At 44.9% G+C, this 22,198-nt stretch overlaps 1 protein-coding gene across 1 annotated transcript in view; it reads left to right on the top strand.

Annotated features, from left to right (window-relative positions):
• Nucleotides 1-4,106: 4,106 nt before the first annotated feature.
• LARS2 (leucyl-tRNA synthetase 2, mitochondrial) overlaps nucleotides 4,107-22,198 on the top strand; it is a 150,168-nt gene continuing 132,076 nt past the window's right edge. Inside the window, exons 1-3 of the mRNA XM_056129230.1 lie at nucleotides 4,107-4,227; nucleotides 8,370-8,621; nucleotides 15,165-15,293. Coding sequence (XP_055985205.1) covers nucleotides 8,388-8,621; nucleotides 15,165-15,293 — 363 coding nt within the window. The 5' untranslated portion in view covers nucleotides 4,107-4,227; nucleotides 8,370-8,387. The remainder of the gene's footprint in view (nucleotides 4,228-8,369; nucleotides 8,622-15,164; nucleotides 15,294-22,198) is intronic.

Below are 22,198 nucleotides of genomic sequence, written 5' to 3' on the forward strand. Positions count from 1 at the left end.
TCAGTTTCCCTCCTGCCCCACCCTGCCACCCTGCCTCTATGGCAGGCACGTTTCCTCTTTAAGGAGTGGTTCTTGGAGCTGGAGAGATAGCACAGCGGGTAGGGCGTTTTGCCTTGCACGCGGCCGACCCGGGTTCGATTCCCAGCATCCCATATGGTCCCCTGAGCACCGCCAGGAGTAACTCCTGAGTGCAGAGCCAGGAGTAAGCCCTGTGCATCGCCAGGTATGACCCAAAAAAAAAAAAGGAGTGGTAAACTGTGGAGTTTGTGCCCAATTCAATCAGTGAATCAGCGGCTGAATAAATAGCAGTACTCCTACATAATAAATAAATAAATAAATAAATAAACTGTATCATGGAGGGATCATTCGAACCACACTCGGCAGTGCTCAAGGCTTACTTCTTGTTAGGTGCTCAGTAGTCATAGTCATACCTGATGGTGCTAGGGGGACCATATGTGGGACCAGGGATCGAGGGAAGGTTTCCTGAAAGAATGTCTGTGAGCTGTGGTCAGGAAGAGGGGAGGAATAAGAGACAATCAGAGATGATTATAGTAAGGGATGTGAGGCTCAATGCTGAGGATTTTGTTTTTGTTTTTTAATTCATAATAGTCCATAGAGCATCCAGAATCTTGGGGCCAGCTCTCCTCTCCATCAAGGAAGATCGAAATCGATGCCTGAAACCTGGCAACTCACTTGAGGATTTCCGTGCCTGATGCTGTGACTTATTCTCAGAAAGGTCACAACTGCATGGGCATCAATGGCACGTCACATACATTTATGACTCTTACACATCTATCTCGTTTCTAATACTGTGTCAAGCGAAGTAGCAGGAAGGAGAAATCTTGATTTTACACTAATGGGGAAAAAGGATAAAAAAAAAAACAGAGACTCCCATTTCTGGAAACTTCTGACACAGGGCAGGCTTTCATATTAAACAAAAGAGCAAAATTCAAGAGGTAGGGATAACGAACACAGATTGGAGAAATGAAACCATACTGATTCAAATAAAACTTGAAGGGAGCCCACAAAGAACTCAGCAGGGGGTCATTTTCACATTTAACACCACACTCAAGTTCATCCAGGATGCTGACACTTTGGCCAATTCCAACAGAGTCATTGGTGATACAAGGTGGGTGGGGAGAAGGGATGTGGAGGTTACATGACAGGGAAGAGAACAAAATAATCTGAGGGGATGGTTGGGAAGAGAGAAACTGAGGAGGGAGAGATTGTGGGCACAGAGAGAGATGCAGAGGCAGAGACAGAGACAGAAGAGTGTCAGAATGCCCTTGCTTTTTAAACTCAATAATATCCCACTGTAAGAAGATGCCACGTTTGCTTATCCATTCATCCATCTCTGGACATTAGCTAATATGAATAATGTGGGCTTACAAATATATCTTTAAGACTGTGCCTTCAGTTTTGGGGGCATCTATCCAGAGGTAGAATTGCTGGGTCATAAATTTCTTATCATGTCTAAACTGACAATCTATATTCTTGCCTATTCTATTTTCCATACCTGTGCTCCTTTTGTTCTGTGACTCATTGTTCTTTCTTCATATCTTATTTTTAAAAATTTTATTTTATTAAAGCACTATGATTTACAAAGTTATTCATAGGTGGGTTTTAGATATACAGTGTTCCAGCACTGATTTTGCCACCAGTATCACCTTCTCCCCACCAGTGTAACCAGGTTCCCTCTCCTACCACCCTCCCCCTGCCAATATCCCCTCTTTTCATTTTCTAAGTCACGAGGGTAGCATCTTGTTTCAGGGATCATATGATCTCCTTTCATCTCAAATGCTCCCCTCTCGCTGTCATTAGAACATTTGTGACTGCATTTAAGAGTCCCTGAAAAGAATCCAGTACAATTTTCTCATCTCAAGACTCTTAATATAATGATATCTGCAAAATTTCTTGTCATAGAAGGTGTCATTTGCAAATTCCAGGAATTAGGACCTGTATATTTTGGAGGTCCTTTATTCAGCCTATACCATAAGCTAATGGAAAAGGCAAAATGACAAGATAATTGTAGTGGAATGCATTGGAATCCAAGCTCAAAACTGCACACAGCATGGTCCCTTACCATTGCCAGTTTAGCCCTGGAGGTCCCGAAGCATCACCAGGATGCTTTGGTGGTTCCTGGTACCACACGACACAAACAATACCATATCCTCAAGTCCTAGAAATAAACCACCCAGTCTGGGGTCTCTGAACTGGGAGCCTGGGAGCCTTACAAGAAGAAGGAAGGAAGGAAGGGAGGGAGGGAGGGAGGAAGGGAGGGAGGAAGGTGAAGAAATGAAGAAAGAAAGAAAGAGAAAGGAAGAAAAGAAGAAAGGAAAAAAGAAAAGAAAGTCAGAGAAAGAGAGAAATTAAGAAAGAGACCAATACCCCACTGTCTTTAGAGATCACCACAGGAAATAGCCTGGGACATGGTGTTTTGAAATTTCTTATCATGTCTAAACTGACAAATGTATTTCTTTCTTTTATTTCCTTTTCCTTTAAGAAAAATCTTTAAAAGCAACATAAGTCTCTATACAGCCCAACAACTTGTGTCTTTCATTTAATAATTATCTGCAGCAAGCGCTTTAGGAGTGAAAGGGATTTACTTGCTACTGTCTTCTCTGATGTAAAAATAACTTTCTGGTAAAGTAAATGACTTTCAGAAAAATTCAATTTGATATAATCTCCTGGAAATGTCAATGTTAACTTTAATTCATAAGAGGAAAGGGAGCTCTTGAAACAAAATAAGGATAGAGGCAATTTAGAGTTCTGGGTAAATTAGAGAAAGGTATTAGCAGCTGTGTATAGTGCATCGTGACATACATGAGGGTTCAGTGACTTCCTGTGGCGAGCGAGACAATGCTTCTATGGGGTTGGCTTAAATTAGGCGTCTAGTCCCAGGATTGGCAAAAGCAGAAGACAGGGTTTAGAATCTGGGCTTGGCCATCAGCTAGCAGGGTGACCCCAGGCAGCCTGTGTTCAGCAGCTGATTCTCAGTGTCCTTCCCCCTTCCCCTTCTGCAAGGACCTGGGGCTGCGGTGCTGGGCTGGAGGTGGCTGGTGTGTGTGGGGGGGGGGGGGGTGGGGGGGGGAGGGAGGGGTAAGAGGTCACACTTCTCTTGTGGGTTGTGGTACTCTTCAGGGGCCCATATACTTTATTATTTTGTTGTTGGTTCATTAGTTAGGGGGGCATATCTGCCTGTTGTTAGGGTTATTTCTGGCTCTGTGCTCAGGAATCATTCCTGGCGATTCTTCTCTTATGCCCCCCCTCCCCCCCCCCCCCCCCCCCCATCAAATCCAGGTATCTTCAGCCTGATCATACATACACTTTAGTTATGGTGCTCGCCCAGAGTTGGCTGTGTTGCACCAGGGTGTGCTGGTTTTTGCTGTGGCACCTCGGCTCCCCCAAAACAACGCTGAACAGGTGGGGTGACCCTCAGGCACGTGGGGTGGCCTTGGAGATTAAACATGCAGCCTCCCTGGCCTCACGCTTACAAAGCAGGCAATTTACCGCTGAGCTAGCCTGGAGTTCCTCATCCTCCTTAGTTTAAAATTTTTAATCTTTGGCCACACTTTGTTGTGGTCTGGGCTTACTCCTGGTTCTGTGTTCAGGGATCATTCCTGGCAGTGCTGGGGGGAGGGGAGGGGATCATATATGATGCTGGGGATTGAACCCAGGGGAGCTGCGTGCAAGGCATTATCAGGCACCCACTATCCTATCTCTAGAGATCCCCTTTTAGTCCCCTCTCCCTACAAAATATTTTTTTCCTTAAATTTTTATTAGCGAAACACCATGAAAATGTGCTAACACCTATTTTAGTTGGGGGTGGGAGGGGACACTGAATGAATGGTCCTTCCATGTTTGTTACAATTGTAACAATTTGACCTCCCAGTGTCAAGAATTTTGCTGGTGCCACGCGTTAGCTGAATATGTTAGGCTTAGGGCGGGAATGGGGGACTGCAAGGGGACAGGATCCGAAGTGCAAGGACCTGGCTGCCACAGAAAAGTCCACAGATGCCGCGGGACGTTGGGAGCCGGCGGCGCTCCGCCTCCAGCGGCAGCGCTCCGCCTCCAGCGGCGCCGCCGTTGCAGCCTGCCCTTGTCTTCGGCGGCAGCTCTCAATAAAGTTGTTGTTCAAACAACATGGCGGCGCCCATGGTGCCTGACCGTGCCGCGTTCACTTAAGGTGGGAGCCGAGGCATCAGAGGCTAGAGAGCCTGTGTGCAGGTAAACCAAGTTCTGGCTCGGGACGAGGGACGAGACTCCAATTCCTCTGCCACAGATCGGATGGATCCAACTTGGCGAGGATCAGGAATTCAGGGAAAGTGCAGGCAGTTTGCACAGTGAGGAAAGTCTCGGATCGCAGACTTGGAGCCACGGGCCGGGTAGTAGGTCTGGACCCTTTCCCAGAAACCTGCACGTGAACGCAGAGTTTTGTATTCTTCGCGTTCCCCTCCTCCCACTCCTGGGCCTTTGCGTCCCTGGCCCGGTTTTGGGCTCAGTTCAGAGTCACCCGGCGCATCTCTGCGGCCCTCAGGCCACTGCGCAGTCTGTAAGAGACCCCCGAATCCTCAGAGTTCGTTAGGACCCGCCCCCTCGTTTTAGAGGAAGTTGAAGGTCATGACAGCAAACAGTGTGCCTGGGGCACACGGGGAATTTATAATTGCAAAGCCAAGAAAGATTTTGGGGCGGGGACGGGGGAGGTTGGGGCGGGGGGGCGGGGGAGGCTGTCCACAAAACTTGGTTTCTTTGAGATGAATTTTCTCAGCTACACTCTTAAGTGCATTCTTTGGGGCGCACACAAATGCCCTTGAATGCATTGTTTCCTTGTCTGCCTCCCCTTCTAGCTTTTTCTGTACACGTGTGATTGTCATGTGGGGTCCTTTCAAACCCACTCCTCCTCCCTCGGCAAATACTGCCATTCTCAAAAACGGATCCTTCAGCCCCAAGTGAGGTAGAGAGCAGAACTGACTCTAAAGAGAAGTGGAGTAGTGGGGGTTGATTGATGCCTTGGAAGTATGTGGCGAAAGAGGTTAAGATTTCAACCGTGCTGAAGAAGAAAGCGTGGACTCCCCCCCCTCTCCGCCCCCCGCGGGTCGCACACATTAAAGTTGTTCAGGTATTACTCGTGTTATTCCTGGCCCTGCGCTGAGGGATCACACCTGACTGAGCCCTGGACCACATAGTGGCAGGGATTGAACACCGATCACCAGTTGACTTGAGTGCAAGGCAAGCATCCAGCCCGCTGTACTATTTCTCCCGGCCCCTGAAAAATTGGTCTTAAATGTAAGATGTGAGCCACACCTTTTTCTTTCTCCCTACAGAGGGAAACCTCTAATAAAATGACTCTAGAGTTTTACCTAGAGTAGCCTATGCCCATCAGTGGAACAGTCATGGAATGGTGCAGAGTAGCATCTGGAAGTGAAGGAGGGAAACAGACCTGAGCTCTGGAAAGTTCTGGATTAAAGCACAGCCCAGTACACTTTGGGCGCCTCTGAATCTTGGAGATGCCCGATTATAAAATAAGTGATTTTTTTCTTTCTTAACCTTTACCCTGTTACAGGATTGCTACTCAAATAGGTAGAATCAAGTTACAGTGCACAGTGGCAATATATAAAAATTCAGTCTTATTATTTAATATGCTTTGCCAATCTGATTAGCAAAATATTTCATTGTCTTAATTTATGTTTTTAAGCTTAGCTCTGAGTTGAGCTTTTTGGTTGGGAAGATAGTTCAAAGGGCTGAAGTGCATACTTTGCATGCTGGAGTCCCAAATTCAGTCCCCAGCACCACAGGGTACGACTCAGCCCCCACGGTTCACTGGGGGTGAGCACCATGGTCCTAGAAAAACAAAAAGAACAAAATTAAAACCTTGAGGTTTTTTTTCATATATTTGCCAACTATTTGCATTTACTCTTTACTTTTTTCTTTTGCCCAGTTTATTTTTATCAACTTAGAATTTTTTAATTAAGGTATAATGCCATGAACTATATTAACTTCAAATATACACCACAGTGATTCAGTATTTGTATATATCAGAAATGATCACCACAAGATGCCTAGTTTAGCATCTGTTACCATCCATTTGCACAAGTTTTTCTGTTGTGATGGGAATTTTTGTTGTTGTTGTTCCTTTGTTTTGGGACTTGGGGACTACTTCTAGCTTCGTCTTCCAGGGTTTCTCATGATGGTATTTAGGGAACCATCTGGTACCAAGAATCAAACTGCTGCCTTCTGTGTATGCCAAGCATGCACTCAGCCCATTTGGACTTTTCTTGGGCCTCACTATAAGAACTTTCAAGCTCTGCTCTCTTAGTACCTTTCAACTATGTCTCTTAGTACCTTTACTATAGTTAAGGGTGTTAACTATAGTCACCCTTCTCTACATTGTGTGCTTGTGAGTTACATATTATTTATAACTGGGAATGTGTATCTTTTGACCCCATTTCCCATTTATAAAAATCAAGAATTTTTATATTCTCTTATGTGAGCTCTTTAAAGTAGAAAAATCCTGTGGTTTCAGTTTTGGCAAACATTTTCTCGTAGAGAATGCAATATTTTTTTAAATTCTATAGTATTTTTATTCAGCGATAAGTGGTTTTAGGTCTGGTAATGAGGGAGGAAATTAGTTTCATTCTATTTTTCTCAGCTCCTATTTAGCTATGACCTTGTTGAATCTTTTTGACATTTCTGTACATTTTTATTTATTTTTTTTTGTAGACTTACAAATTTTTGTGCTTGGGTTTCAGTTATACAATGATCGAGTACCCATCCCTCCACCAGTGCCCATTCTCCACCACCACCGATCCCAGTATCCCTCCCACCCGCAAACCCCCATCCTACCATCCCACCCTGCCTCTGTGGCAGGGCAGGGGAATGTAATCTTGGAGAGAAATGCCAGGAGCATCCTAAAATTTACCATTCTGAGCCTAATGCTGTTAAATAGAAATGAAAGCCATTGCTCTAATTGTACAACATATCTATATACTTGGCTGGTGGGATGGAATTACTCATGAACCAATTTTGTATACTTGTTTCTATGGGTACATCTATACACTTTAATATATCCCAAGCCAAGGAATGCTATTTCTTTTTATAAGAAAAATATTTTTCTGATTCTACCCCCAAAGAAGTCATAAAGAAATTAACTATGGTGAGAACTGTTATATCTAGAACTTTGGCAGATCAAGGTTTTAAAGAAAATACTGAGTCAGGAAGACAGCTCCAAGGGTTGGTGCCTCTGCTTTGCCTGCGGGAGCCCCAGTTTCCATCTATGGTCCCCTGAGCATTGAGCCAGGTATGAACCCTGAGCACCACCTGATAAGGCCTCCCAACAAACAAAAATAACTCTGGGATGCTGTTTTATGTGAGTGTTCATTTGTTAGGTCATATCATAAGCCTACACTGAACCCTCTTTCACGACCCATTTGTGAAAATAGGCCAAAGCCTAGGAAACATTTTGGAAGAATCAAGGAATGAAACCAGCTTAGAGTGTCAGGTTTTTCTTTATTTCTTCCTTGGTTTTGAAAGATCAGTTTTCATCTGTTTCTTCTCAATTGCTTCTTAAATAGACAAGAAAGAAGAAAGTTAAGACTATTTAGTTATAAAATGTAAATATTTGATGAACTATCACTTCAGCCTTTCAACAGTGATGAAGTGTGAAGCTTTTCCCATGGGGTCATTTTCAGAATTCACCTTGGAGGAAACTAACGAAGCTTTTCCACTACATTTTGAATTGTACCAGGGTCTTCTGGTAGGGCCCATCCTGTTGCCTGTATTCCAGAAAACCATAGCACTCACCACTATTACATATCATGTGTATTTGCTAGTAAGTTTCTTACATGCCTTTCTCTCCTAATAAGTACAAGCAGGAGAGGAGGTTGTTGGTTTTGTTCACTGCTGTGTCTCCAGTTCCTAGAATAGTGCATGAACTTCATGTCAATCTACACATGCTATGATGAAGGACAAATGGAATAAGCAGAAATGTGGCCATTTCCTGCTTTAGTCTTCTAGGTTGTTTTTTTTTTTTAAATTTTTTAAAGCTCATCACACACACACACACACACACACACACACACACACACACACCCCCCAAATGCTAATAATAATACTCACTCTGGGATTGACACTTTGCCTTTTTCCTTCAAAGTTTTTGCGTCTTTGGTCTTTGAGGGCTGCCCCAATTACTTTTATATGTTCTATTTTAAAGTTTGCTTTAACTCAAACTTGATTCTTTGCAGGGAAGGAAGCTATCCAGATAGCACAGGGAAGGCTGGAAGTGGACAGGGAAGGCAGGGCCGGGCTGAGTGGAAGCAGATACTAAGGAGAGGGCTTCCGGAATTTCATCAGTGCTTTCTGCCCTGTCTCAGGCTCCCCACTTTCCAAGGATGGCTCCTGCTTGGCAGAGACTGGGGCTTGGGGCCTCTCTCCTGAAAGGACAGCAGAGAAGCTGGTCAGAGGTCATCCACTGGGGAAAGCGAGGGATTCCGAGCTGTAGCAGAGGTATTTACAGTGCCACTGGAAAGTGGACGAATGAGTATACGCTGCAGACAAGAAAGGATGTGGAGAAATGGTGGCACCAACAAATCAAGGACCAAGCCTCCAGGATATCAGAGGTTGATGTGAGTATTCCTTGGGGGTGGAGGAGTGGGCTCAGGGTGCAGGCTCTGGGCTTGTACTGCCCGGGGAGTCCTTCCCTTCTGTTGATGTTGCAGTTACAGCAGGTGCCACGTGCGCTTGGTGGTGCTACTTGCCCCTTTTGGGTTGCACTCCTGGGGCGGACACACTCCTGTCAGTTGAAAGATCTGTACATGGACTCATGGATATCACACTCTTTCATTGTGCTTGCTGTGGGTTGCAACAGTGCACATTTTCTCACTGGGGCTTTTGCTCCTGGTCCCTGTGCACACATCTTTTCAATTGGGTGTTCTTTGACTGGGGAGGGGGTGTCATGGCTTGACCATAACATCCGTCTGGAGAGTGGGCCCTGGGCTTCTGGCCCACGTGCGTCAGTCAGTGATTTTACATGCTGGGCTGTAGCCAGTTTCTGTGAAATCCTCAGACGGAGCCTGACTCCTCTGGAAGACCATGCTGGTGGGGAATCTGTACTGAATGCAGTGAGCTTTATTTCCCAGCTGTGGTCAAAAGCATAAATAGATACGTGATTTGTTACACGAAATGCTGAGTCTGGATCAGAGCAAAGCACAATGAGATAGTTTATTTGTTAATTCTGACTATCCTTTTGTAATGGTTTCCGGGAAAATAATAGAGAACCTCTGCTTAATACAAGAGAAGAGGCGGAAAGCAAACAGCTGAATCAGTGGAGCTGCCGGAGGTAGCACCTCACCGGACTCGGCTTTCTGCGTCTTCAGATTCTCGTACCAGATGCCTCTTCCACTGTAGCAAGGAGCTGCTTGTGTTTGACTGAAGCATAGCTTGGGGCATTGGTCATAAATGAACTCAGATATTGATGGAATAGATGACAAATGAAATGATAAAAAAGTACAAAGCACCTTTTTATACAATGCCTGTACAATGCAAGCTTAACTTTGACCTCATTTGGAGGCGAAAATAAATAAATAAATAAATAAATAAATAAATCTCATGTCCACCTGACCCAAGCATGTGACTAAATGGATTTTGGGTTTTTGTTTGCTGGTTTGTTTATTTTTGGGTTTGGGGGGAGCCATACCTGGCAGTACCCAGAGGTCACTCCTGGAAATTCTCAGGCTACTGTATGGTTCCCAGGATTGAATGTGATCACCTATGTGCAAGGCACTGTAGCACTGCACTGTCCTCCTGTTGTTCATTGATTTGCTTGAGCGGGCACCAGTAACCAGTCTCCATTGAGAGACTTGTTACTGTTTTTGGCATATCGAATATGCCACAAGGAGCTTGCCAGGCTCTGCCGTGGGGCGGGATACTCTCAGTAGCTTGCCAGGTCCTCCAAGAGGGTGGAGGAATCAAACCTGGGTCGGCCGCCTGCAAGGCAAATGCCCTACCTGCTGTGCTATCGCAATTACCTTAAACCCTGGGCTGTCTCTCCAGCCCCTAAGAGTATTTTGAAAGCAAATCTTAAGGAGTGGTTTAATTCTGAATGACAAGTGTAAAATTAATTTTCTCCCTCTTCCTTTAGTATAGATTATAATAGAATGATCTCCCAACCTCTTAAAGTTGGAACTTAAGAGATTTTGTGATGTTCTTAGGCATATGTTTTTGTTTGATTTGATTTGATTTTGGCTTTAGTTTTTTGTCCATAACTGGTTATGCTTAGAAATCAATCCTGGTGTGCTCGGAGGATGATTTGTGGTGCAAGGGATCCAACCCTGGGTGGCCCATGCAAAGCAAGTGTCCTCCCCACTATACTATCACTCCAGCCTTTTTAAGTTTTTTTTTTTCTTCTTTCCAGAGAACAGAATGATTCTTAGGTCCACACTGTTGGGCATCTCCTCATTGGGAACTGTGTCCTTAGGCCCCTGGTACTGCTTGATATGGAACCTAGTAAGGAAAATTAATGGAACCATAACTATGTTTCAATAAGTGGGACAAGAGGTATTTTGAATAAGTTAGGGATATTTTGCATGATCCCCTTCCATCAGGGTTGGACTCAGGGAAGGGTAAAGTCAAGTAAACACTTGATGAAGAGTCCAAGTATGGGCTCATCCCTTATTCTCTTTGATTCTCAGTTTCTTTGCATTGTTTATCTTTGAGTTGTTTTGGAAGTCAGATATGAGAATGTAGTTCATCACATTTTAAGAAACTCAGGTGTTATATACATATAAGATGAAAGAGACAGGTAGTCGATGTATGCTGTGTCTTTGTCAGAAATCAAGAATAAGTCTAGATGCAGATTTTTTTTTCTTTTTCCTTTTTTCTTTTTGTTTTTGCACCATACTGGGCAGTGCTCAGGGTTACTCCTGACTTTGCACTCAGCAATTACTCCTGGCAGTGCTCAGGGACCCATATGGAGTGCCAGGGATCCAACCGGGGTCTGCTGCATGCAAGGCCAGTACCCTACCTGCTGTGCTATCTCTGCAGACCTAAAATGCAGATGAATTGGAAGCCTTTCTCATCATCCTTACACGGGTACTAGACACATTTGGAATTCACTCAAGTGAGTGTCTCAGAGTTGAATGTCAGGACCTCATCATCATTATCATCATTATAAAAAGAGCTTTTGCTTAATGAGCTTTCCCTCCATTTATGAGTCTTAATAGGTATCATCTTTTCATTTATCAACTCATTTCATCCTGAAACAGCCTTGAAGATGAGGCTTCTTATCCTCACTGGGGGTTAAGAAAACTGAGGACTAGAGCAAGTGCTGAGGCCCGGTGGCTGTATGCAGCAGAACCAGGGTTCAGGCCCCAGGGCAGCCTGTGGTTTCATCCATGACTCTTGATGCCATCCATGGCATCAACTGCCCCTCCTCACAGTCCCCTGCCCTCGACTTATGTCCACAGTATGAATATGACCACACCTGGAGCCCTGTAGGCCCCCTCTTGCCAGAAGTGGCCAACAAAAAACGACTCCAGCTTCAGAACATGATTTGTAATGAGGCAGAAGTTCTCTTTTCTGACGTCAGAAACTGACAAAAAAATGGGGCCCACTTATTTAAAAAAACCATTCTTTACCCATCACTTGCCGTCTTAATTTCTTTTCAAGGCTTGAGATCTTACACTTTCACATAATTATGAAAATTTCCCTTTCAATCAGATTCCTGCTCAATTATAACATAAACTCCCATTATTTCTTCTCTTCTTTCCACCCCCAGAGGAGAGAATTCATTTTATTGTCACAGGAGAAAATGACTTGATTCCAGTAAAGCAAAAGGCAGGGGCAGGCAGTAAGCTGAATATCTTTTATGCAATAAACAGAAATAGGTACGAATATTAAAGACTTGTGCACACAGTACTTTTCTCCTATAAACTTGTTTTTTTGGCTTAGCTGGTATATAATGAATCAGTTGATTTTTCTTTTTAATCTTTGTTGGAGAGACATATAAAAAGGAGAAGCCTGTAAAGAAGCTCTAAGTAGAAAGTGTTTGGGGTAAGATAGATTGTTAAATAAACATAATATAAAATTAATAAATCATTATAATAAAAACAAGGTGATTATAATGAAAAATAGGTACATTGTGAAAATGTTCAAGTGGAAAGTTAGGCAGTAGATTAAATCAAGGGTTTTATTGTTTTTTTGGAAAGAACTTCATTCCAGCTCTTTTCCTATGTCCCTAAAAATCCCCAACTAAGGCAGTTGCCTTATCCTCTGCAGGGATGAGTAAATTTGGTTCTAGGGCACTGTGGCTTTCAGATACACACCCAAGACAAGAATGAGGCTTGGGACCTCTTCTGAGAGGTGTGTTTGTAAGTTGAGAGGATTTTCTATGCCATCACTTTCCTACAGGTCAGAAAGTGGGGGGCTGGAGCAATAGTACATAGGGTAAAGCATTTGTCTTGTACGCAGCTGACCTGGGTTTGATTCCCAGCATCCCATATGGTTCCTCCAGAACTGCTAGGAGTAATTTCAGAGTGCAGAGCCAGGAGTAATCCTTAAGCATTGCTGGGTGTGGCCCAAAAAGAAAAAAAAATCAGAAAGTACAGGAGCCCATTGACTCCCGGATTTGTCTTCTGCTTCTGAGGTTCCCTAAGAACTGGGGAACCTACCTCAGTTTCCACCTAAGCATGCGATCAGCCTTGTGTGTTCCCACTACCTAGGAAGTGATCACAGTTTCCAGGACAGCATCTCAGAATGAGTTTTCACTGTGCGTATTCACCAGTTTAAATGTTCTTTTTCACTGACAGTTGTCTACACTCTGTGTGTGTGTGTGGTAGGGGTGGTGGTGGTGTGTGTATGTGCATGTATGTGTGTGTGTGGGGGGGTGGTATGTGGTATGGATATGTGTGTGTATGTGTGTGTGGTGTGGTGTGTGGTGTGTGTATGTGTGATGTGGTGTGTGGTGTGGTGTGTATGTATTTGTATGTGTGGTCTGGTGTGTGTATGGATCTGTGGTGTGTGTGGTGTGGTGTGGTGTGGGTGTGTGTGTGTGCGTGCATGTGTGTGTGTGTGCGTGCACATGTGTGCATGCATGTGCATGTCGAGCCCAGGGCTTCACAAAAGAGGCCAATGTTCCCCCACTAAGCCGCATCCCTGAACCCTCTTATTTTATTGCCTTTCCCCAGTTTCTTTGCCTAGCTTTCCTTTGCACGTGATTGCTGGTTTCTAGAGGCAGCACAGAGAAAGGCCCCACTCTCATTTATGTAGCCACACCTTAGCAACTCTGATAAAGGCTTGTTTACCTTCTTTGCTGAAGGAAGTTTAAAACAAGGGGTCAAATGAAATTTGGAAAGAATCTGATTTCTTTTTTTTTTTTTCTACTGCCCTGATAACAGCTGGCTCTGCCAACTATTGGTCTTGCAAATACTTTTCTGAAAAAACAACAAAAAAAAAAACAACAAAAAAAACAGTCGTTATACCCCCTCCCCTCCCGCCCACACACACACACACACACACAAACAAGAGTTATGGGTATTCTGTTTCATGATTGTCTTCATTACCGTTGGGGAAGCAAGGCCTTAAAGATCTCGAGTAGCACTCTCAGAAGGGAGTAAGGACAGAAAGAAAAATAAAGGGCAGCAACAAGTAAAATAAGGACAGTATCTCAGGGTCTGGTTTTTAGTACCACACAGAGCAGGGACCTCATGCCTCCATCCTCAGAACCTCTTTTGGGTGGGAGGAAAACTCCTGTCCCTGGGACAGGTGGTGTGAAGTTAGATTTTTATAGGGACCACGTGGCCATCCTGGGTTGGGGTGTCAGGGCCTCTCCCAGCAGGCCTGGGACGCAGGCTGAGGATGTACTTGACCACTTGAGGAGCTCCCCAGCCCAGGATTTTCAAAGCTTTCTGGAGAAAAATGTCCAGTTATCAGGTTCTCAGAACACAAAGACAACAAACATTTATTTCATTCTTTTTTTTTTTTTACTTTTTGGGTCACAGCTGGCAATGCTCAGTGGTTACTCCTGGTTCTGCATTCAGGAATCACTCCTGGTGGTGCTCAGTGGGACCATATAGGATGCCGGGAATTGAACCTGGGACAGCCTCATGCAAGGCAAATGCCCTCCCCACTGTACTATTGCTCTAGTCCCTTTTTTTGTTTGTTTAATTTTGGGTCACACCGGGATGCTCAGGGCTTACTTCTGGCTCTGTGCTAAGGGGATCACTCCTAATAAAGTCCCGGAGACCATACACAGTGCCAGGGATTGAACTGATTGAACTGAGGTTGTCTGCAGCAAGGCAAGCGCCCTGCCTGTTACTCAGCAATTTTTAAACTGCTGTGGGTGTGGGACAAAGGAAGGAGAAAGAAGGGGCCAAAACACTGTTCTCATATTTGCATAAGAGGTTCCCAATAAAGAGTCAACTCGGTGCTACCACCTTTGCTCTGGAGCCCGTCCCTTCCTGGGCAGGACAAATGACAACTGTTTCCATTTTATAGGGAACTCAGCACAAACCCAGTGTCTCATGAGGGCTCCCCACCTGATGGTCTGCAGATGCATACACGTTTTCCTGTGGTGTTTCTCAGGAGGGATCTTACCTCTGGAAATCAGAGAGTCCCATAACCTGGTCTGACAGTGCCCAAAGATCACCCCGCAAATAAATAACATCCTCCCTGGTGGCTGAGATGACTTCCCACCTTCTCATTTCAACATTGCCACCTTTCTCTGTTGAAAGAGAAGCTCCCAACCCAATGCAGAAAGGTGGGGTTCCGGCGGGGCAGTCGGCGCTGCTTTTCAGCAGGGACTCCACCTTAGTTGTGCATGTGTGTGTGCTTCCAGGATGACATCCTTGAATTTTGTGCATCTCTGTGTCAGAGTGTCATTGAAAAACAGAGATAAAAGTGCTCTTCAAAGAGAAAATAGAGAATTCAAAAATATACATATGTATACAGTGAGCCCTTTGAGCTAGTTGAGTTTTATTTAGCACATTCTGTAACTTAAACCAGCGCTTTGAATTTTGAGTTTTTGACATTTTGAAAATTTCCCTTATGGGAACTTTTCTTAATAAGCTCCCCCCAAAATGTTCTATTATCACCTTGAGGAAAGAGCCAAAATAATATATTCATGCAGGGTTTCTCAGTAAGTGCTTAACAAATACTCTGTCATTCTTTCCTAGAGATCAAAACCCAAGTTTTACGTGCTTTCCATGTTCCCCTACCCATCTGGTAAGCTGCACATGGGCCACGTGCGGGTGTATACCATCAGCGACACCATCGCCCGCTTCCAGAAGATGCGAGGCATGCAGGTAAGGGAAAATGTCTGTGGGTAGTCCTTTGCCATGCCACAGGAGGCTTCGAGAAAAAGGGCTAGATGTTCAGCACGCCTTTTTTTTTCCTTTTTGGGTCACACCCGGCAATGCACAGGGGTTACTCCTTTGCACTCAGGAATTACTCCTGGTGGTGCTCAGAGGACCATATGGGGTGCCGGGAATCGAACCCGGGTTGACCGCATGCAAGGCAAACACCCTACCTACTGTACTATTGCTCCAGTCCCATTCAGCATGTCTTGTAGCTAGATGGGACCTGCTCTAACGATAACCATGAACTTTTTTTTTTTTGAGGATAGGGGAAGTCTCACACTTAGTGGTACTCAGGGCTTACTCTTGGTTCTGTCTTCAGGGATCACTCCTGGTGGGGGTCAGGGAACCATACGAAGTGCTAGGGTTCAAACCTAGGTCAGCTACATGTAAGGCAAACACCCTACCCACTGTACTATCTTTCTGGCCCCAACACGGACATCTTAATGGTTACTTATATGACCTGGAGAACAGCATAGCAGCAAACATCTAGGTTTTGAGTTGGGTGTTGTCCTGGGCTAGAGATGAGGTAAGGGTGGGGCTGCATGTAGCTGTCAGTGCAGATAACAGATAACCCCTTCTGAAAGGAAGCCATGGTCTGCTGCAGCTGAAACACAGAATCATTGTATAGAGGAGTGAAACTTCTGTGCGAGTAACCATTGCTGTGAGTAGGAGCTGGGAATCCCCAGAGTTTTCTCCTTTCATTTGATTTAAAAGGGAAAAGTAAAAGTGTGTGTGGGGCGGGGGGGGGGGGGGGTAACCATCTCTTCAGAGCTTGCTCCTCACTTTGTAGTAAAACATCACCCATATGAATTGAAATTACCATAGCACACTCTTTAGAGAGAGAGAGAGGCAGGATTAAAGAGGACTGAGAACAAGGTCCGCTGAACACAGAGCTAGGATTCAAATGCTGGCTCTTAATACTTACTAGCAGTATGATGTTTGACTAAGTTACCCAACCTCTCTTGGATCTAGTTTCTCTCCTCTGTAAAATGGTTATAAAATAGTACCTGCCCAGGGGCCAGAGAGATAGTTCAGTGGGTTTGGTGCTTGTTTGCCTTTGATGCAGCGGACTCAGTTTGATCCAGGTTGAGCCACTCAGGATCCCTCAGGAACCACCAGGAGAGATCCCTAGGCACGGAGCCAGGCGTATAAGCCTTAAACACTGGTGGATGTGGCCCAGTTTCTTCTCTCCTCTAAATATTAAAAGTAAATAGATAGCATAGAACCTGCCCTCCGGCCCACGGTAAGGACTCAAGTTGATGATGATGAAGCACTGAGTGCACTCAGCATGTGATACGCAGCCCACCATAGAGATGGGTCTGCAGCGCACTGCCCACTCTGCCCTGCTCCTAGGGTCCTCGCTGCCTTTCTCTGCCCATCTTCCTCTTTATTGGTTACCATAGAAACTTGAAATTCACCACGGTGGGTGTGTTTACCGTGGAAATCAGCAAACCCTACAAATCGGGACATTTTGCTCCCGAGAGCCAATTGTTCAACTTTTACTGGCACTCCCACTGGCTGTGGCAATTATGAACCTGTCAGGGCTTGTACAGCTGCTATCTGCACCTCTCACATCTTTGTAAGGATTTTCTTTTAGAAAGATTAATGCGCCTGTTGTCACAATTGTTTTGAAAATTTATGCTGAACTGACATTAGCAGCAAGCAGTATTCCTAAATAGGGAGTGAAGCCTCTTTGTTCCTTGAAGAGTTAAGAACTTTCTCCTCTCATACAGTGATTTGCGTTCAACTGGAAGACGGCGGCGAAGGTGTTTTTCTCCCTGCCTTATGTCAGCTGTTATTTTCCCTGAGACATTGCTTTCCATCATTTCTGCTATGTTTATTAGAAAGAGGCGGTGCAGAATGAATTGGCTCTTGGCCCAAAGTGTAATTCTTTACTTTTCAGAACTCAAGGTTTGTCTTTTTTTTTTTTTATGTATGCCGCCTTATTCTGGGGAGTGAGTGAGTGCAGACAAATTGCTGAAGCTTAAGCTTTTACAGCCAAACGGTACAGTTATAACTGGGCACAGGGAAGCCTGCTGGCCACCCATGAGCATGTAGAGGGTTCAGAGGGTGTAAGTAGGGACTCTAATTTTTTTGGATGGGATTCATTGTTACAGATGATGACAAGGCAGATGGTGGGTCCCTTCTAGGCAGCTTAGGCCTGAGAGACAAAATGGAATCTTCTACAGTGATGGAAACCACGACCCAGGAACTGGAGAACCCAGGGTTGAACCCCGTGTGTTACTTCCTAGCTCAGTGACACCCCCCAACACATACATACATACAGACAGACAGACAGACACACACACACACACACACACACACACACACACACAGGTTGTGACTCCCCCTGCCCCTCCCCACACACATTATACAATGTCTCTGGTTCCTCCTCACCCTTACATTCTTTAAATTCAGAATAACAACAGTTAATTGTCACAGGGTGGTCGAGTGGGTTGAACGAGATAGGATATGTGTCTGGCTCATAATAATCCCCACCAACGGGGAGCTGTGATTATTCTTTATCCTGGTCTGATTTACTCTGGCAAGTCATTATCGTTTAATCAGCGGATCCCTCTTCTGCATGCTGCATAGATTGGCGTCTGAGAGGCTCTGTAAATCACCGCCCGCAGTCTCCACTGTCTGTCCTGTGACGGGTGCCTGGAGCCACCACTGGTGATTTGGTTTATGGTGTCTGATTTTGTGTGCCCAGCAGGTCCTAGGCCTCCCTGTTCTTCAGTTACTCTGTTTCAGATGAAAGGCTGTCATTTTTTGGGGTACCCTCAAAGTTCCTCGGAATTAATTTTATAACCCATACTTAAGTTAGATTATAGCATCAAAATCTGGCAAAAGTGTGTCCCCCTTGCCCCCAGGTGAAAAACTGGAGTACATCCTCAAGGCTGTTAGTTTGATCTTGACACCCGAAGCACCACTGGGGGAGACCCTCGTGGTCCAGGAGCTCTGCTGGGTCCTGGAGTTTCCAGCACTGAGGTCTGATTACTGAATGGACAGCTTGGGCAGGCCCATGCACCCCAGCTGAGGGCCGCTGGGAGTGCCCATGAGCACTGCTTAGGGAAAGACATTACTGCCCCACCCTCTGATACATCCAAATTAGAGGCTCAATGTTTCTCTCCATAGTCAGGTTCCTTCCAATCCTGTTCAAAGTGACCCCAAACCCAAAGTCACATGTTCACGCTTTCACTCTGCAGATGGTTTAAGGAGACAGGAGTGTGGTCGTGTATATTTCCAACTTTAAATGTTTTTTAAAGATCTCCTTTAAAAGATGTCTTAATTCTGAAGTGATAGCACAGCGGGTAGGGCGGTTGCCTTGCAAGCAGCCGACCCGGCTGACTTGGGTTCGATTCCTCCGCCCCTCTCGGAGAGCCCAGCAAGCTACGGAGAGTATCTTGCCCACACAGCAAAGCGTGACAAGCTACCTGTGACCTATTCGATATGCCAAACACAGTAACAATAAGTCTCACAATGGAGACGTTACTGGGCCCACTCGAGCAAATCGATGAACAACGGGAAGACAGTGCTACAGTGCTACTATTCTGCATGTTTTTCCAATCAATCTTATTAAGATTTCTTCTATTTGTACGAGTTAGTTCATCCATTGTAATTGCTGTATAATGTTTAGGATATTATTTAATTATTCATTTTCTCGTGGATTGAGTTTTTGGTTGTTTTGAAATTTTGCCCCAGTGGAGATCCTGGTACCTGACTTGTCAGCTGTGGAAGAGGGGGCATTGTTGGGTCAGAGCCCTGGTTTACCCTCAACATTGCTGCCACTAGCAAAATTTCCTGCCATGGATAAATGGCCTTTCTTTCTTTCTTTCTTTCTTTCTTTCTTTCTTTCTTTCTTTCTTTCTTTCTTTTTCTTATATTTCTTTTTTTTTTTTGGCTTTTTGGGTCACACCTGGTGATGCTCAGGTATTACTCCTGTCTTTGCACTCAGGAATTACTCTGGCAGTGCTTGGGGGATCATATGGGATGCCAGGGATGGAACCTGGGTTGGCTGCAAGCAAGGCAAATGCTCTGCCCACTAAACTATTGCCCAGGCTCCGAATGTCATTCAGAAGCCCTCCATCCTTGACAGCACTTACTAATGTTAGTCTCTTTCATACTTTGCTAATTTGGAACATAGGAATTTATATCTTATTATATATTTTTTCTTGTTTATTTATTTATTTATTTTTTTCTTATCATGTTTTAAACTTGCATTTTCCTTGTTCATGTTTTAGTAAGGCTGAGATGTTTTTGTGTTTCTTTAAGCTTCCTCTCTGACTGGCTTGCTCACATTATTTGCCAAATTCCTCTGGGGCTGGCTGTTTTATCTTTTTTCTATTGCCTCCCTCTAGATTTTTGATCAGTCTGGATTGTTGATTTCTTGTTGGTTAAATGCAGTGTAGCTCTCCCCTACTCTCATTTGTCTAGAACTTTCAGGAGCCTGGCTAAACCACAGATAGCAATTTGGGTTTGAGAATCAGTGAGCATGGTGACTCGGGAAATTCAAGATTGTTCTTACTGTGGTTCATTCAGAGAGCACGTACTAAGGTGGAGAGAGAGAGAGAGAGAGAGAGAGAGAGAGAGAGAGAGAGAGAGAGAGAGCTGGAGTGCAAGTCATTAGGATGTGATCACATAGTTCATGGGGGTGTTCCTGAAATTGTCTGGGGAAGGTTTAACATCATACATAGCTGCCCAGACCGTGGGCCCACACAGGTTAGATGTGGACTTTACATGAGGTGCAGAAGTGGGTGGCTGCGAGTGATGAATTGATCATGAATGGGAGCTTGACTTAAGGGTCCTGTTGATAGCTGCCCTACCCTCTTCCCAGATTTGAGGACCGGGAACGGCTCGGTGGGAAACCCCGTTAAAGATGATGCAGATGGGCCGGAGTGGGGAGGGCATTTACCTTGCAGATGGCTGACCCGAGACCAATCCCTGGCATCTCATATGGTCCCCCGAGTACTGCCAGGAGTAATTTCTGAGTGTAGAGCCAGGAGTAACCCCTGAACATTGCCAGGTTTGACCCAAAAAACCAAAAAAGAAAAAAAAGAGAAAAAGTTGATACGGTGCTGCAGTGAGACCCATTCAAAGCAACAATATGGAGACCGATCGAAATTTAGATGCTTAAGCAGGATGAAATTCTTTTCTTTCAGGGCTCAGAAAAGGCTGCCCTGCCCCTGCACTTCTTCTTAAATGCGCCCAGTGCCTGATGACGTACTGAAAGCTGAGCACTAGATGTTAATTTGGTTGTTTTCTTCCATTAGACTCACAGATGGCTGGAAAACAAAGCGACCCAGCCTCACCTTAGCTGGCCTCCTGGGCAGCTTCTAGGCCAGGAGCACTGTGATGTAGGCACGAGCCGGCCCGTTCCCCCTCCCCGCATTGGGCACACACTCACCTGCAGCCTCAGGCTAAAAGCCACGGGCACTGCCCAAGCAGAGCTTTCTACTGGGGCTTTTTTGCTATTCCCTGCAGAGGAGGAAGGAAATGGAGATTCTTGTTGTCTGGCAGCTGCAGATCCTAGTATAATTACTCATAAATATCACAAAGCGAGGGAAGAGCTTAGCAGGTGAACAGTAATAGATGTTTCATCAATTTTCAGCATGCGACTCAGTCAACAAGTGTTTATGAAGTGCCCAGAGAGTGCCTCGCGTGGTATTTAGTTTTCAAATGTCCAAATCTCTGCAGCATCTCTCAGCTGAGAGTCGATTTCCAGGGCTTATCCTCCCTGATATCATCTGAAGTGGGGAGTGAGTTGCTGGACCAGTGTCTGGGATGGAACGTGGTGGGCGAGCTGTCTGCCCATTCCTCCATTCCCAGGGGAGGCGTCCAGCTCTGGGCCCTGGTATTGACATTTGGATGTTTTCAGTCTGATGTATTCGCCAAATAGAATTCAGCGTGGCGTTTCTTGGAAATAAAAAGTATTGGATTTATGCCAGAGAAACCACGGATCTTCTACCAAAATAGTCACTTTTTGGGTTTGGTTTTGTGGGTTTTTTTTTTTTTTTTTTTTTTTTTTTTTTTTGTGGGGAGGCACACCTGGAGATGCTCAGGGCTGACTACTGGCTTCTGTGCTCAGGGAACCCTTTGAGGTGCTAGGGATCTGGATCGTGTCAGCACCTACCCACAGTATTGCTCCGGCTGTGAAATAGTCTTTTTTTTTTTTTCATTTTTGGGTTATACCCAGCGATGCTCAGGGGTTATTCCTGGCTCTGCACTCAGGAATTACTCTTGGTGGTGCTTGGGGGACCATATGGGACGCCAGGGATCGAACTCAGGTCGGCCGTGTGCAAGGCAAATGCTCTACCTGCTGTGCTATCACTCCAGCCCCGAAATAGTCATTTTTTGAGAGCAGTCATCATGGTTGCTCTCAGAAGCAGAATCAGCTTAAAATGCAAAGTTTCGTTTAAATGCTAAAAGGGAGAGACAGCCGGGCGTTGGCAGGGACCCATAATAACCCTTGTGCTGCTTCTCTCTCTAGTTAAGGCAGAGGATCTGCTCCTTTGGCTTTGCAATTTCGGCCTGTTTTGTTTTGTTTTGCTTTTTGGGGGGCCACACCCCATGATGCTCATGGCTTACTTCTGGCTCAGTATCTGGGGGATCATAAGCAGTTGCCTCTAAACGAACCCAGGTTGGCTGTGTGCAAGGGAAGTACCTTTCCCTCTGCCCTATCTCTCTGATCCACATCAGAGTCTTTCCTTGATCATACTTCCGGTCTTAGAAGAATGGTATCTTAAAAAAAAAAAAAAAATATATATATATATATATATTAGAAAAATTTATTTTTCACCGTCTTTAAAAAGTTTTGTTTTTTAACATTCTACATCACATTTCATAGTCCC

The sequence above is a fragment of the Sorex fumeus genome, unplaced genomic scaffold, assembly GCF_029834395.1.
Source record: "Sorex fumeus unplaced genomic scaffold, SorFum_2.1 ptg000072l, whole genome shotgun sequence".
In the NCBI taxonomy this organism is placed as follows: domain Eukaryota; kingdom Metazoa; phylum Chordata; class Mammalia; order Eulipotyphla; family Soricidae; genus Sorex; species Sorex fumeus.